Here is a 15,098-nt window from a genome sequence, read left to right as displayed (position 1 = left end):
TGTGGCACGCGGGCTCAGTAGTAGTTGCAGCGCGAGGGCTCTAGGGCATGCCTAAGCTTGGTTTTTGAATTATGTGGCCGGGACTTCCCTGGTGGTCCAGTGGGTAGGACTCTGTGTTCCCAATGCAGGGGGCCTGGGTTCGATCCCTGGTCGGGGAACTAGATCCTGCATGCGTGCTGCAACTAAGAGTTCGCATGCCACAGCTAAGAAGTCCGCGTGCCACCACTAAAGATCCCGTGTGCTGCAACTAAGATCTGGCGCAGCCTAAATAAATAAATAAATAAATATTTTTAAAAATTACGTGGCCAAGACAGTCGATAAATTTGCCTGAAAAGGCTCTCCCTGGTTGGGTGGGTAACAGGACGGGGTTCTGGAGAGAGGCTGGCGGTCGGGGTCTGGGCTCGTACTGTTGCTGCAGAAGGGCGCAGGGTAGCCAAGGGCCCCAGCAGGGAGGGGCTGTTGCCACGAGGTCTCTGTGACACCAAGTGGGGAGCTGGGCTGCAGCAGCAGAGGGGGCGGGAGACGGGCCCCCCGCTGCCTCCTCGCCCACCTGCGCCAGGCAGGCACCTGTGACCTTGTCTGTTGTTCTCGACATCCAGATGGTCATTCCTCCAGGCCCTCCGCCACGAAACAAGATGCTCTGACAGATGAGAGTAGGTGACATGTAACTAGTGCCGACTGCAGGCCACGCAGCTTCAGGCCCAGTATATGAGCCTCACGTTCACGCCCCACGATTCTCTTCCGATAACTAGGAGCCAGGTTTCAACTCTGAGCCTGGGTTTCCTGGTCGAGGAGCGAATAGGACCTACGGCAGAGGGTGGCTGTACGGGTTGGATGGGTTTGGTGCCTGTTACTTCCACGGTGCGTTCAGCTCTCCAAGCACCGTTCTGCCTGGCAAACTGGCTGCTGAGCTCGCTCGCCTTGGCCCTCATCTTCTCTGAGGCTCGGGTTCCGCTGTCACTGGGCCACTGGTGCCCCCCTCACAGGTGGGTATGGGGAACGTGGCGGCAGTGAGAGTGACGCGTCCTCACGTGGAAGTCGCCTCACGAGCGTCATCGTGTGTTTGAAGGAGGTGGCGAGGCTGTTTGCTGGTGGGAAGCTTGCACTGCGAGTGCGGGGGGCTGGGAGGGGGTCCACGGAGGCCCGGCGCGCGTGGTCCTTGCCTGTCACGGGGCTGGGCTGGACCTCCTCCTGCGAGGCCACCCCAGCGTTTGTGCGCCGTGCCACCTTTAGCGTTGCTCCCACGGCGGGGACGGCGGCCTCTGGGAAGCCGGGTCTATGGGGGGCGAAGCCCCGGCACCGAGACCCGAGGGGGGGCGCTCAGATGCGCCTCCCTGCCCACTGGGGCCCGCTCTGCAAATTGCAGTGTTCCCCAAAGGTCCAACCCCAGGGACAGAGTCAGGGAGTCTCTCTTGTAGATCAGTGGCCAGAAAAAGACCAGCCTGGGACCTGAACCTCCTGGGGGCCTGGAGCTCTCAGGGGCCCCCTGACCACGCCACCGTGAAGACCCCTCTTTTTCCTGGGACCCCTCTGCTTGGCTGCAGCTGTTCCTGCCTCCTCCCCCGAATTCGCATCCTCTTCCGAGGCAGCGGCTGTATAGCTCATCCGACTGGCTTTTTCTTAGAAAGATGCAAACACTGAGTCGGGGCTTTGCAAAGATGTTTTTAGAGAAAAATGTTTAATAGCAGCAGTTTGTGGACATCGTGCGTGGCCATGTTCATGTAAAGGACCCTGCCTTTCCTCTGTCTCTGTCTCCTGTCTCTCTCTCTGTCTCTCGCGCACACACACACACACACACACACACGCGCACACACTTTCTGAGCTGCAGCTGTTGGGAGATTGAGCTGATCCCCCATCAGGCACCTCGCCTTCGGGAAGCTGTGTTTCCCGTGGGGCCTGTTCCTGCCCGCCTCCCTTTTCTGCTGCTGGCCTCATTCCTCTCCTCTTTCTCAGTACATTTAAGTCCTTGGATTCTACTGAAGACCAACCAGATTCATTAGAAAGAGCCGCCCTTTTGGCTGGGTCTGCACTTCTGGGGAATAGACGGGACAAAACTCTTTTGTCTTGGTCCAAATTGAGTTCACGCTGGACTCCAAAGCGAAGGTAGGAGGGCAGGGAGGCTGCCCACTGAGACGCGGGGTGCATGGTACCAGGCCCCCGGAAGGCCTCTGGGAGTGATTTCTGGTTGCATCCAGCAATCTCAGGAGGGGGGACCATCAGCTCAAGACTGGTAGGAGCGTGGACCTCGGTGAGAACCCAACTGTGGAGCGCTGGACCGCGCTTCAGCCGCTGACTCTTTACAGTGTCTCTGGAAGGGTCGCCTTGTCCAAACCGGCCGGCCGGAGCAGGTGTCACTGCAGCAGCTGGGGCAGCAGTGCCCAGGCACCCAGGGGCAGCAGGTGCAGGGGGAGCGAGGCTGAGGCGTCCGAGGTGCCGCCGCAGTCCTGGGCGTTCTCCTGTGAACCCAGAGCACTCATGATGGGGTGACCGCCCCAGGCAGAGGTGGCCGGGAGCCTGGAGAGGGATCGCCGCGGCCGACTAATAGGAGCCCAGGGGCTGGGGAGAGAGGGAAGTTCCAGCAAGCGGAGGGAGCGCTGCCCCCTTGCTCAGACGCCTGCCTTCTAGGGGAAGGAGAGGCTGCTCGCTCAGCCTTCTCGCTGGCCCCAGCCTTGGAGGGGCTGTGGCTCACCCTCTTAGAAGGACTCCAGAGAAGCCCTGGACTCTGGGAGCATCTTGGGTGTGGGGGCAGCCGTGTCCAGCAAGGACGACCCCACGTACAAGGAGCCCGGCGACGTGGTGGGTGCACAGGGCCGGTCACCAGCGACATCATGTGCCTAATGGTTTCCTCCTACTTGCTTTTGGACCACGTGGAGCTGAGTGCGGTGAGGGCCCCGATGCTGGGAGACGCGGCCCTCCTCGTAAAACACCCCTGGGTCCCTCCCGCTGACTCAGCCTCTGCAGGACACGAGGCCCGGCGTGAGTGCACACGTACGGGTGATTCCAGTCATCCACGGAGGTGCCCTCACAGCGGCATCCACGTGTCCAGACGCTCTCACATCTGAAGGGCACAAGCTCAGGGCCGAGGGTTTGGGGATGGAGCCCCCCCAAGCCCCTACCTCTGGGTGGAAGGCGTGGCAGGCATCCGGTCGCCGGCGGAGCTTCTGGGAGCGCATCTTGTCACACTTGACTGTGGCGTTATGTGCGGAATTCCCTATTAAGGCGAACACACCTGCCGACGGAGCTGATTCTGGAGACTGGGGACCGAGCCCTGGAAGACCTGACCTCTGGCGGGACCAGCCGCCTTGGAAGAGGCTTCCGGGGTCAGGAGCCGCGCTGGGGCCCCGGGGAGGCGGGGAGAACCGGTAGTGATGCTCTTGGGGGGGGCAGAGTGTTGGTGGCAAAAGGGGTGCTGGCCCCTGCCTCTCAAAATCTGAGCCCCTCAGTGTCACGTCCCGCCCCCCACCCCTCCCTCGCCCGTACACGCCGGAGGGTCGGGAGGATATATTTGACTTCCGTAGCCTCCTGCAGGACGGGCGGGAAGATGCTGCAGTCACAGGCGGGGTCCGTCACCAGGAGGAGGAGGTTGCTGGAGGGGATCTGTTGTATCACAAATGCCCTGTGGCAGAGAGGTTGGCTTGTGGAGGTTCGTGCGGCAGCTGGACCCGCCGGGGCTTTGTAGGGGAGGCTCTTTTGGAGGCGGGTGTGAGGAGTCGGGGCCAGGTCAGCCCGGTGGTGGGGGGGTGGGGCAGCCCGGGAACCGTCCCAGCCACCGATGGGCTGCCTGGCTTATTTTCCCCACGAGCCTTTGCAGCTGCTCTGCCCCTTTCCTAGCAGATTGGAAGTGAGGAGGCCCAAACATCGGCGGGGGAGGGGACAGGAGCTGCTGTTGACACACATGGGGACAGCAAGTCAGGACCGTCCCCGGCAAACAGGGCCGCCCCGGTCGGGGACGCAGCGCTCGCGCTGGGCCGCGAGGTGGTCCCACAGTCCCACGCGCCGCCTGGAGGGGAGGGAGGGCAGGTGCGAGCCAGTCGTGGTCCCTCGCTCGGCCGGTGCGTGGGCGACAGCCACTGCCCGGCGTCTGCTATGGGGTGGAGGACCTCCTACACGCATGTGCACACACACGCGTGTACACGCACATGCACACACACACGCGTGCACACAGGCACACGTATATATTTAACCTTCACCGCGCTGTACGAGGTTGGTATTATCCGTTTTGCAGGTGGGAAAACTCAAGCCAGAAGAGGGTCAAGTAATGCGCCCGAGGTCACACAGCTCCTCTTAAATCAAGTCCATCTACTCAGAGGACTTTGCTTTACCCACACGCACCGCGGCCTCTGAGAAAAGTGTACACATAACAGTATTCCCAAGAAAGGGGCTGCGGTGAGGGTAGAATCCCTCCCTCCAGGACACGCCCGCACGAGGCGGGCCTGACTCTGATGCCGAAGTCTGAGGCACCACCCTAGAAGGTAGTTTGCTCGAGGCCTGGGTCTCAGGGACACCCCGGGAAGCCCCGGGGGAGTGGCGCGCTGGCCAGGGGCACAGCCTAGGGGAGACCATAGCCTTGGGGTCGGGACAGAACCTCCTGGGGGTGGGGCGGCCCGGGGTCCAGGTGGGAGTCAGCGGGACAGAGCTTTCAGCCAGACCTCCCTTCCTCCCTGGGTCAGGGCCTGGCGGAGCTGGGGGACCAGCGACCTCCCCTCGGGAGTGGGACCCAGGGACAGAAGTGCCAGGTGCCCCAGCCGCTCCCAGGAGCATTCTGGGGCCTCTCAGTCCTCTGTGCGGACGGATGTCTAAGGGAGAGCTGGCGCCCCTTCCTTGAGCCTGCCCTGGCCCCGGGCCGCCTCTCCCGTCCCGTCCCCCCCCCCGGCCAGCCCCGCACTTGACGCCCTGGGCGTGTGGCCTGTGGCGGCCCCTCCGCTGAGCCTCGCCCGCGGGGACCCCTCCCCCGTCCCGCTCAGCCCCGCTCACTTCTGGCAGCCCCCGCACTCCACGGCGCCGTCGGCCCCCCGGATGGCCGTCTGGTGCACGAACACGGGGTAGGTGGTGTCGCAGGGCTGCAGCACGGCCTGCTTCTTGTGCTTGTGGGCTGCGGGGACACGGAGAGGGCGTGGACTCGGGGGCACCTCGGCCACAGCTGCGGGGATGGGCTTTGACGCCCCGGGCAGTGCGGTCACCGCGCCGGGAGTGAGACGCCCGTCCACTGGCAGGCGCCTCCCCGGTCAGGACTTGGGGCCGGGGGAGGGGAGCGGCCGCGTGGGGGTGACGCGCCCGGGGACCCTGGGGTTGCCCGTCTCCCTCCTCGCCATCGGCAGTGACGTCCGGGGGCTGAGAGGAGGGCAGGGGCTGGGGGGAGCCCGGGAGACGGCAGCCCTTCGTCCTCTCCCCCCTCCCTCCCTGCGGGGGGCCCAGCGGGCGCCCTGCACGGGCAGCTCCTGGACAAGCCCTGGGTCCGCCCCTGCCCCCTGCCCCCGTGGCTACTTGGAGAGCCAGGCGGGGGCCCCGCGCCCAGCCTCCCGGGCTCCTCAGCGGGGCCTGTGTGGTCACTCGAGTCGGCTCAGAAAGGACTCAGCTAACACAGGGCAAAGGCCTGGCAGCCGCCCCGGAGGGCCCACGTCCACCCCTGGGGGAGCAGACCCCGCTCGCCTGCGAGGGGCCACGGCCTTGGGACCACGCAGATTTCCTCCTGGCGCTTTAAGCGCTCTCATGCCCGGAGAGGGCTGGGGGGCTCCGTTTCCCCGGGGCAGGGCTGCACTTGTGTGGGATGAGCTCTGGGCTACACCCACACCCCGAAGGATCAGGGTTGTAAGTTGGGAGGGGCCTTCAGAGTCAGGGGGTCCAGATGGAAGGAGCTTCCCGGGATAGCGCCCAGCCCAGCACCCAGCTCCTCGGCGGCCCTACTTACAGTGATGGAAGACGGTCCTGGCTGCCCGGGACCCGCGCACAGCATGGGGTGGTGATGATATCCCACAGGTGGTGATGTCACATGGTGTGAGTGTGATGTCACATGGGATGGATGACATCACACGGGATGGATGATGTCACACGAGATGGATGATGTTCCACGGGGTGAGCGACGTCACGTGGGATGGATGATGTCACGTGGATCGGCGGTGCCCCGGGATGGTGTGACGTCACGCAGGGGTGAGGGAAGGTGATGAGAGAAGCCGACAGGATGGATGTGAGCGGTGGACTCTCCGGAGCCCCCCTGCCCCTCCCCCTGAGGCAACGGTTTCCAGGAGGAGGCTGCAGCGACACTCACCCTCGGCCCCGCTGTCCCCACGCCAGGAGCCCCAGGTGCTCCACTCCAGCAGGAGCCTGTCGGGCACAAGTGAATCTCGGAGACCTGCTTGCTCTCTCCAGTGGGCCCCCAAGCTCTCTGCCCCTCGCCCCCCAGGACACCCTTGTCCCTGCTGGAGGCTCCTGGTGGCAGCGGCACGTAGGAGGGACGTCCCATACAGGCCTGGCCGGTTCCACCTGGGGACCTCACCCTCCTTTGGGGTTGTGGGGACCTCGGCAGCTCCCCTCAAAGGCCTCCCTCATAAACCAGCCCTGCACGAAGCCCCCCAGCCCCTCACTCACAGCAAGAGCTCGTTCACCAGCCACCTGGCAGCAGTCAGGAGGGCAGAGATGGGCTGGGGGGAGAGGGGACACACCGTGAGCCCCAGGGCCCCTCCCTCTGAGCCGTCAGAGACCACACCCCGGGCTCTCCTGCACCCCTCCCAGCAGCGGACGCCGCGGAAAGCTGCGTTTCCTGGGAACTTGCTACTGTAGGGCGGACGAGGCCCGTCAGCACACTGGGGGGCGTCTCCGGGGTCCCTGATGATGTGTGGACGGCCCCGGGGGTGAGGGTGGGAACCAGGCAGGAAAGCGGTTGCAGCCCGTCCCTCTGCCGGAGCATCGCCCTGAGGCCCCCCGGACAAGACCCTGGTGCGGGGGAGCGGGCTGCACGCGGGGGGGGGGGGGGCGGGAGAGGACTGAGAGGGGCCCTGGGGCCCTGGAGAGAAAGGGACAGGCTGGCGTCCGGCGGGGGCGGGGTCTGGGGTGACACTCACGCTGACCAGGGGCTGGGAGGCGCTGTGGTGGTGGGTCGGAGGTTTGCACATGGCCTGGTAGTCGTACAAGGTCACTCTGAAACCAGAAGCAGGGTGTGGCAGTCCGGACCCCATCCCCCGCCCCGCCCCCGCCCCCGCCCCCGCCCTGGGGGAGTTTGCAGCCAGGTTTTTGGTCACCCGGCAGGTCAGAAAATGACATTTCTGTTCTTGGGCTGCTTCAAAGACAACCAACAGCAAATCTGGTTTTCCTGCTAAGGGTCACATGACCTCAGCCCCTCTCCCCCCTCCCCCCTCCCCCCCACCCCGCCCCCATCAAGTTCCAGGCTTCGGAAAGGCTGCTTCTGGAGCCCTGTGGGGCTCACTGTGGGTTCTGAGGTCGGGCTCTGAAATCTGTCTGGTCCGTTTAGCATCCGATCCCCCTCCTCTGCGTGTATCCCAGGGCGGGTGGTGGCGCCTGCCCTCCTTACCGGCTGAACACCCCCACGCTGAGCAGCTGGGTCATGAGGGCGCCGTCCACCTCCCCCAGGAATCGTCCCACCTGCGAGGGCGAGGAGGGGGACAGCAGGATGAGGACATAGTTCTGAGTGCCGGGCTTTATTTACCTGTGTTTGGGTTTCCCCTCCAGATGCCCTTGAATCGTGGTCCACCTGACTCCACTCCACCGGCCGCCCTCTCCTGGGAAGGCTCCAGCCGCGCCTCCCGCTGCTTGTAAATTCTAAGTTGGTGTGAAATCAATCTAGGCGTTGCAATTAGATTCGTTTTGTAAAAGGTGCAGAATTCTTTGAACAGTTCCGGGTGAACCGCGTGCAGGAAGGTGAAACTTGATTTGCCGTGTGTGTTTTATGCACATGCACGTGCGTGTATGTGTGCGTGTCTGTGTTACCAGACAGCGAGATACTGGCGGGCGGATGCCCAGAGACCGTGGTGATAGTTTGCGCTTTTGCTGAAGGACCGGGCGAGTGAAGCTACCAGGGCGAGGCTGAGTGATCGGAGCCTCCTGATAAGGGCTGGAACCGACGCTCCTGGTGAGGCTGGCTCCCTCCCCAAGAGCCTGTCCCCCGAGTCTGTCTTGACTCCAGGCTTATTCACCGATAGCCCCACTGCCCAGACCCCTGACTCTGGAAGGGGAGTTTCCCGAGAGTCAGACAAGCTCCTGGACACTGGAGAAAGGTGTCCCCCGTTCAACGTGACCTCCAGGACGGGCTTCCCTGGCACAGAGCACCCACCTCTTCTTCAGGAGGGCAGCCCCCTCTGGCACCATGGAAGCCTGGGCCCCGGAATGGACCTGGCAGGACAGGGAGTGTCACCTGGGCCTTCTGGCACGTAAGCCCAGGCGGCAAGGTGCATCCGGACCACCAGCGGCGGGCGCTGAGGCCCGGGCAGTGGTCCTCGGACCTCATTACATTCGGGGGGGGGGTGGGGGGAGCTTGCAGTGCAGGTGGTCGCCCACTCCCAGTTTCTGCTTTGCTCGGTCTGGGGTGGGGCCTGAGAACTTGCATTTCTATCAAGCCGCCAGAGGCTACTGGTGCCCCTGCTGCACTCTGAGGCCCAGGGAAGAAAGAGGGGAGGGGCCAACGATGGGGGAGGGGCCAGGCCACGGGCCCTTGAGGCTCTTGGGTGTGTCTGCGGTGGGAGAGTCTGGATGGGTGACCGTCGGCCGGCCTCCTGGGCCTCGCGGCTCTGTACCCTCCCCCTGCGTGCGGGCTGGACCCGGCGACCTGCTTCTAGTGAACGGAACACGGTCCGAGTGGCGCCCTCCCCCCTGAGAGCCGGTCCCAGGGGACCGTGGCCTCAAGCGACTGACACTCGCCGGCCCTCCTCAGCCTGGCGCTTTGGTGCGGCGAGCCGCCCCCCAGGAGGCCCCCCGGGGCAGAGCGGGATGTGGCGCCCAGGCTGGTCCTTGCGCGGGTCAGGCCCCGCTGACGCCTCGTGGAGACCCCGCGCCTGGGCCGCCCGCCGAGCACGCCGGCCTCCTCACCACAGAGGCTGGGAGATCGTGGGTCTCGGGGTGTAAGCCCTCCAGCTGGGGGTGATTTGTTACCGAGCAACAGGTAAGTGCTGCAGGGCTGTGGAGTGAAGGAGTTTTAAAAAAGCAGAAATGGCTGGATGGCTGGACAGCCAGCGCCCGGCCTCCAGCTCCGCGCTCCGCAGACCTTCAGGCCAAGCCTCACTCTCGTCTGCAGTGTCCACGGAGCACAGGCGTCGTGACTCCTGACACAGGGCTGCCCGCACCCCTGTGTTACCCCCTCGAGCCCCGTCAGAGCCTCGCAGCCCAGGTCTGGGGTCAGAGCTGTCCGGCGGGAGGAGACCGCCGCCCCCGGAGCCCCGGCACCAGCCCTGGAGACTGATGCAAGCCTTCTCGGTCCTAATTCCTAAGAGTCCGCCGAGGCAGCAGGGCAGTGAACTCTGCCCTGGCAGCAGCAGGTGACCTGGGACAGGGGGTCAGGGGAGGATGAATCCCCCCCCCCCCCCGAGACCGCATGCCACACCCGCCAGCCCCGCCCTGCAAATTCTCGGTCCCATCAAAGCCACTGCTCCGGCAGCCTGGCCTCCCTCCCAGGAGGGCTTTTCTAGAATCTCGCGCCAGTCACGGCTCTCTGCTTGTATCTCTAGGTTCAAAGTTTGGCTCTTCTGCAGCCATGAGCTTTCGGGTTAATAACCTAAACTGGCAGAGCCTCAGTTTGTCCCTCGGGTATAAAATGAGCCTATAATAATGTCACCAGAGATGATGGAGGGACGTGCCACCCCTGATGGGGCCGTGTGGAGGCCCCTGGAAGGTCCCAACCGTGTGATGAAAATTAGATTTCATTTATGCCCTGTTCTACAAAGGATGTGAGGGGGCTTTTAAAACTACCCACGGGCTGATAAGATAATGTAATGGCTGAGAAAATAAGGGTAAATACGCCGAGTGGACACGTACTTAGAGAAATGTAAGTCTGAGTAACTTCGCTGTCATAGATCGGCTCGCTCCCCGTGGGTCTGTCGGCACCTGGGCACCCAAGACCTGAGAAATCACGCGGCCCAGGCCCTTATTCCAAGAGGGGGAGATGGGCCCAGGCCACCCAACCACACGCCTGATTAGTGGCAAAGCTCCCGCTGGACCACACACCGTGTCCCTTAGGCTGGAGGCCCCTTGACGCTTCTGGCTCATTTCAAGGCATCACTCGAGGTGAATGTGTTCAGCGTTGGTTCAGGTGTAATTCCCGGCTAAATAAACAACTCGGGGCTCAGCAAATACAAGGTTGTGGCTGTACCTTCTCCTCGGCTGTCCTGGGCACGTGGGGCCCCTGGGTGCACAGCCGTGCCATGTGATGTGGGGGCGTCAGCGTTCACCCCCCTTCGCGGCAAAGCCAGGTTGGAGGGTTAGGACAGAATTTCCCACCAGGGAGGTCCGGACGGGAAGCACGCACGAAGCGGGAAGGCCTGGACCCGGCCCCGAGGAGACAGAAGGGTGGGCGCTGTGGCCTGCGTGTCCCCCAGATTCACATGCTGAAACACGCCCCAAGGCAGAGCCCTCACGGTGGGGTTGGTGCCCTTAGAAGAGAGACCCCAGAGGCCTCCCCGTCCCTCGCGCCAGGAGGGGGCACAGAGAGAACCCTGCAACCTGGACGGGGCCTGTCCCGGCCCCTGGCTCCCTGGTCTCGCACCTCCCGCCCCCAGGACTGTGGCTTGTAAGCCGCCCAGTCTCTGGGTTTTGTTACAGCCGCCTGAACGGCCTGATGGGAGAGGGGGGAGGCAGAGGGGGACGGGGGGTGGGCAGTAGAGGGGGTGTAGGACCCGGGGAGAGGGCCCCCAGGGCAGGGCTGCAGACAGAAAAGCCGGGGCCTCATCATGCGGACAACTCCCTACCAACAATCGCGGGAGAAGACAGAGACGTAAGATTTCCTCTGGGCGCCTGAGTTGAGAAGTCTGGATTTGGGGGTCTTGCGGTGCTGGCTGTGGTTCTAGGCAGAGCCTCCGTTTTCATCAGAGCTTTTCCTCTAGTTGGCCCTGGGCTTCTGGGCTTCTGGGCTTTCTCTGACCATCGAGGCCGCTGGGCCTCCCGAGTGCCTTACCTCCTGGGGCCTCTCCGAGATCAGGATGAATCCGTTGTTGTCGATGACGAAGCAGTCCAGGTCCTGGGAAGAAACCCAGAAGGAGGTCAAGGCCAGGCCCTGCTGCTGACCCCTGGTCCCTGCCCGCCCGGCCGCATAGGGAGGCCCTCTGTGTGCAGCCGGGGCTGCGGGGAAGGAGGGGCTGGCCCATCGGGAGGACGCAGGTTGGGGGCTGCCTCCCTCTCCCACCGTGTTTCCCCCGTGGGGAGCTCACGCTGTCCTGGCAGCTCTCCGGGCACGGACCCTCCGCAGCGCCGCACTGGAGGGAAGAGGGGAGCCATGAGCTGTGCGCCTGTGTGTGTGTGTGTGTGTGGGGGGTGCGTGTGTGTGACCCATCCGTGTGGGGGTGGAGTCCACAGCACGCCTGTGATGTGTGTGCAGCGGTGTGTCCCATACCCGTCTGGTGAACGTGCTGGCTACTCAAGGGGTGTGGGCACGGTGTGACGCGTGTGTGTGCGCTTGTGTGGTGTGTCCGTGGCGCGTGCCTGGCGTGTGTGCGCGGGGAGTGTGTGCTGGGGGGTCCGGGCGCTGAGATGCAGGCGGGGCCTTGCTGGTGGCAGCAGCCAGGTGCACACGTCGGGGGTCCTCACCCCGAGCGTCCACCTCCCCCCCCGACCCGACACCCACCTGCCGGGTGGCCGCCCAGAACGTCCGCTGCAGGAACTCCATCCTCATCTGCACGCCTACGGCTGCCAGGAGCGGGCCAGGCCAGGCCGTGGGGGTGTTTGGGGACGGGGTCGGGGGGGATGGCGAGAGAAGACATCAGATCTGAGTCAGAGGGAGGAGGCCCATCAGCAGGGGGTGGGGGGCCACGAGCAGCCTGCAGACCGGCTTCCTGGTGGGGGCACCGGGGGCTCTGTCTCTGCATCCCCGGAGCTCAAGGCGGGCGCCCCGGGAAGGCCGCTCTCCCCTTTCCCGCAGAGACCGAGGTGGGATTTCAGGGCCTCCGGGGGTAGTTACAGCCCCTCCACCCGTTCCGCTCCGCCCCCCCGGCCCCTCCCCGGCCGATCTGTAAGAAGGCTCCTTCCTCGCAAGTCGAGCCCGTGTCGCCCAGGCCTGCAGGGGGTTCCCAGCCCCGGAAAACCAGGCTTCGATGCCGCAGCCCACAAGGGCCGCCACGCCTCTCTGGCCCCCAAGTGCTTGGAGAACGCAAGCCAGTGCCCAGATGCCAAGAGAAATCTGGGGCCAGAGAATAGAAAGAAAGGCAGGTTATAGTGAAAGATAAAGGATAAAGAAACGAGGCCGGCCTCCTACCGTCAGAGGCAAGAATATAGAAAGTGTGCTGAGTGCCGGGCGCCCTGCGTCCTGAGCTCGTGTCCACGCAGCAGGCCGGCTCTGCTATCGCTGGGGCTTCACGGCTGGGGAAGCCTCACCCGAGCCGCCTGGCCCCTGAACGCAGAAGCAGGACCCACGCGCCCCGTGTCTCTAAGGCCCCTCACCTCTCTCCTCTGGCCTGACTCGAGCCCCCGTCGGGAGGGGGCTGGCAGGCCCGGGGCAAGCTCCCTGCTCAGGGCCCGGTCCCCTCGTCTGTGACGTGGGGTCGGGGTTCCAGCCACTAGGCCGTGTTCACGAGACATTCTGCAGTCACCCCAGTGACGGCTCACTGGAGAGACTTTCCATCACAGTCGGGGGCTTCTCTGTTGCTGCAGGGTCCGGGGAGCGGGTAAAAGGAGTGGGCCAGAAGGGGACAGGTAGGCCCACATGTCTGGGCTCATGACAAAGAGGACAGACCCAGGTGCAGCAGCTGAGCAGCGGGTGAGGCGTGCTCCCCTCCCCCATTTCTCTCTAAGGCTGCGGGGGGCCCCTCGGCCCCTCCCCTCATTCTTCGTGTTAGGACCACCCTTGATGGTCACTTTAGACAGCTTTCTCTCACCTGTAGAAGAGGGCGGCGTGAAAGAGTGGAACCGCCTAACAATCGTCAGAGGGGAGTCACATGAAAGCTTCGGATGTTCGAACCTTTGGGATTGAGGAACGCTTGGCCTCTGGGTCAAAAAAGCTCTCAGACTCCTTCGCTCTCAGTGTCTCGCCGCCAGGCCTCCTGGAGTCCTGGCACCTCTGAGCTGCGAGAAATCCTGTGATCCCACCACAGGGAGTCCTGAGGGAGCGGGTTAGTGCGCCCCTAAGGAAGCAGGATTTTGAGGCTTGTGGGTAGAGACGGGAGGACCGCGACCTCAAGCCTGTTCTCCGGAACCAGGCTCCGTCTCAGTGGGGCCACGGGCTCCCGCAAGGCACGCCTCGCTCCTAGGCTTTAGGACTTGCAGCTGCCCCGCCGCCGGTCCCCTCGGGTCACCAGCAGGCATCTCCAACTTCACAACTTCAAAACCTAACTCTGGCTCTTCCGCCCCAAACCTCCCCACGTGGGGACACGTCTTCTACCTAATTGTGATCATCTTCCCGCGTCCCACCCAAGTGCTGCCGCCTTTGTTCCAGAACGTCATGAACCTGCCCACTCTCTCCACCCCTACTGCTACCGCCCGGAGCCACTCGGATTAATGCCACAGACCCCTGAGCGGGTCGCTCCCCACAGAACCACGAGAGTGACCTTCCTGAAGATCAAATCACGTCTCTCGCTTTTGCTCAAAACCTTCCAAGGCCTTCCCGCCACGCTTAGAACAAAATTGAAATTCCTTTGTAATTTGGTGTCCAAGGCCCCAAGGCAGCTGGCCCCGCCACCCGCCACCCACTGCCCCATCTCTGACTTCAGCCCAAACCCCTTTCTCCCTGAAACAGGCCAAGCCTGTTCCCACCCCAGGGCCTTTGCACCAGCTGCCTTCTTCCCCTGGGAATGCTCTTCCCTAGAACTTTAGGAGGAGGCTCCTTTGCATGGTCGGATCTCAGCCCAAACAGCATCTCCTGGGGCGGCGTCCTGACTTCCCAGATAATGCAGTCCTCCCTGCGGCCGGCGTTCATCCTCTGTCTCATCACTCTTTTTGTTTTCTAAGATGCGTGACTTATTTATTTTATTCTCATTTATAGTCTGTCTTGCCCCATTAGAATGGGGGCTAAGAGCAGGCGGGAGGGTGGGGGGTTGAGTTCTGATACGTAGCACCTAGGATAGCACCTGGCACCTAGAATAGCACCTGGCACCTAGGATAGCACCTGGCACGCGTCGGAGCTCAATAAATATTTTTCGAGCTAAATAAGTAAATGCTTGTGAACTCCACTGAGTCAGCCACTTGGCTGGGAAGCAAGCCACTTGCAGCCACTTGGCTGCAAGCCTTCCCCTTACCTCCGGTGTGGGCACCCTGCTGAACTCCTTCATCCACGTGGAGCCCCGCCCTTCTCTAGATGCGGCGTGCGATGCTAGCGAGCTAGCCGGGCTCTGCTGCCCTCGAGGACCCAGGAGGGAACCCACAAAGAGACGGGGAATCCAGGTGAGACACAAGAAGAGCCTCCTCCAGGGAGGACTGTTAGCTGTGCTCTGGCACGCCTGACGCCTTTCCCTCGGGGCTCGAATTGTTTCAGGTCCTTCTGTTCAACGCCTGCCTCAAAGCCCAAATCGTGCTTTTCCACCCCAGACACCGCGAGAGCCCAGCCTTCTCCCGAGAGACTCCAGGGCGGCCCTCGGCCCCCGTTCCCTCGCTCCAGTGGACGCCAGGCGGGCCGCCCTGCCCCCAGCGCCTCCTGGAAGCCTGCTGTGTGCAGCAGAGACTAGACCTTGGTGCTGGGCTTTACAGACAGGGCAGAGCGCATAGTGAGGAGAGAGCCGGGCCCGGGCCGAGGGCAGGCGAGGCCTCCATCCTTCCAGGCTGCTTCCTCCTCCAGGCCTGTGCTTGGCGGGTCCTTGTGTTAGAGCCCGACCTCGGTCCCCAGGGGCACCTACCACAATCGGATGGAGGAGGAGCGATTGGACCCCCTTCCTCCTGCCCCAGCCCGGCCTGTCCCCCATCCGGGGGGCCGAGTCCGCCTACCCTCTGCCTGCCTTCCTGCAAAGCAGCTTTTCTTT

General features: G+C 63.5%; 1 protein-coding gene across 1 annotated transcript in view; it reads right to left on the bottom strand.

Annotated features, from left to right (window-relative positions):
• Positions 1 to 2,339: 2,339 nt before the first annotated feature.
• The window catches only part of CACNA2D4 (calcium voltage-gated channel auxiliary subunit alpha2delta 4), an 81,478-nt gene continuing 68,719 nt past the window's right edge, over positions 2,340 to 15,098 (bottom strand). The window contains exons 28-39 of the mRNA XM_059081448.2: positions 11,780 to 11,841; positions 11,367 to 11,411; positions 11,114 to 11,176; positions 7,526 to 7,596; positions 7,059 to 7,134; positions 6,586 to 6,638; positions 6,266 to 6,321; positions 5,909 to 5,929; positions 4,975 to 5,092; positions 3,504 to 3,616; positions 3,117 to 3,199; positions 2,340 to 2,456 (exon numbers count right to left, since the gene is read on the bottom strand). Coding sequence (XP_058937431.1) covers positions 2,352 to 2,456; positions 3,117 to 3,199; positions 3,504 to 3,616; positions 4,975 to 5,092; positions 5,909 to 5,929; positions 6,266 to 6,321; positions 6,586 to 6,638; positions 7,059 to 7,134; positions 7,526 to 7,596; positions 11,114 to 11,176; positions 11,367 to 11,411; positions 11,780 to 11,841 — 866 coding nt within the window. The 3' untranslated portion in view covers positions 2,340 to 2,351. The remainder of the gene's footprint in view (positions 2,457 to 3,116; positions 3,200 to 3,503; positions 3,617 to 4,974; positions 5,093 to 5,908; positions 5,930 to 6,265; positions 6,322 to 6,585; positions 6,639 to 7,058; positions 7,135 to 7,525; positions 7,597 to 11,113; positions 11,177 to 11,366; positions 11,412 to 11,779; positions 11,842 to 15,098) is intronic.

This window comes from Kogia breviceps, chromosome 12 (genome assembly GCF_026419965.1).
Source record: "Kogia breviceps isolate mKogBre1 chromosome 12, mKogBre1 haplotype 1, whole genome shotgun sequence".
NCBI lineage: Eukaryota > Metazoa > Chordata > Mammalia > Artiodactyla > Physeteridae > Kogia > Kogia breviceps.
This window is presented reverse-complemented; position numbering and strand designations above follow the sequence as displayed.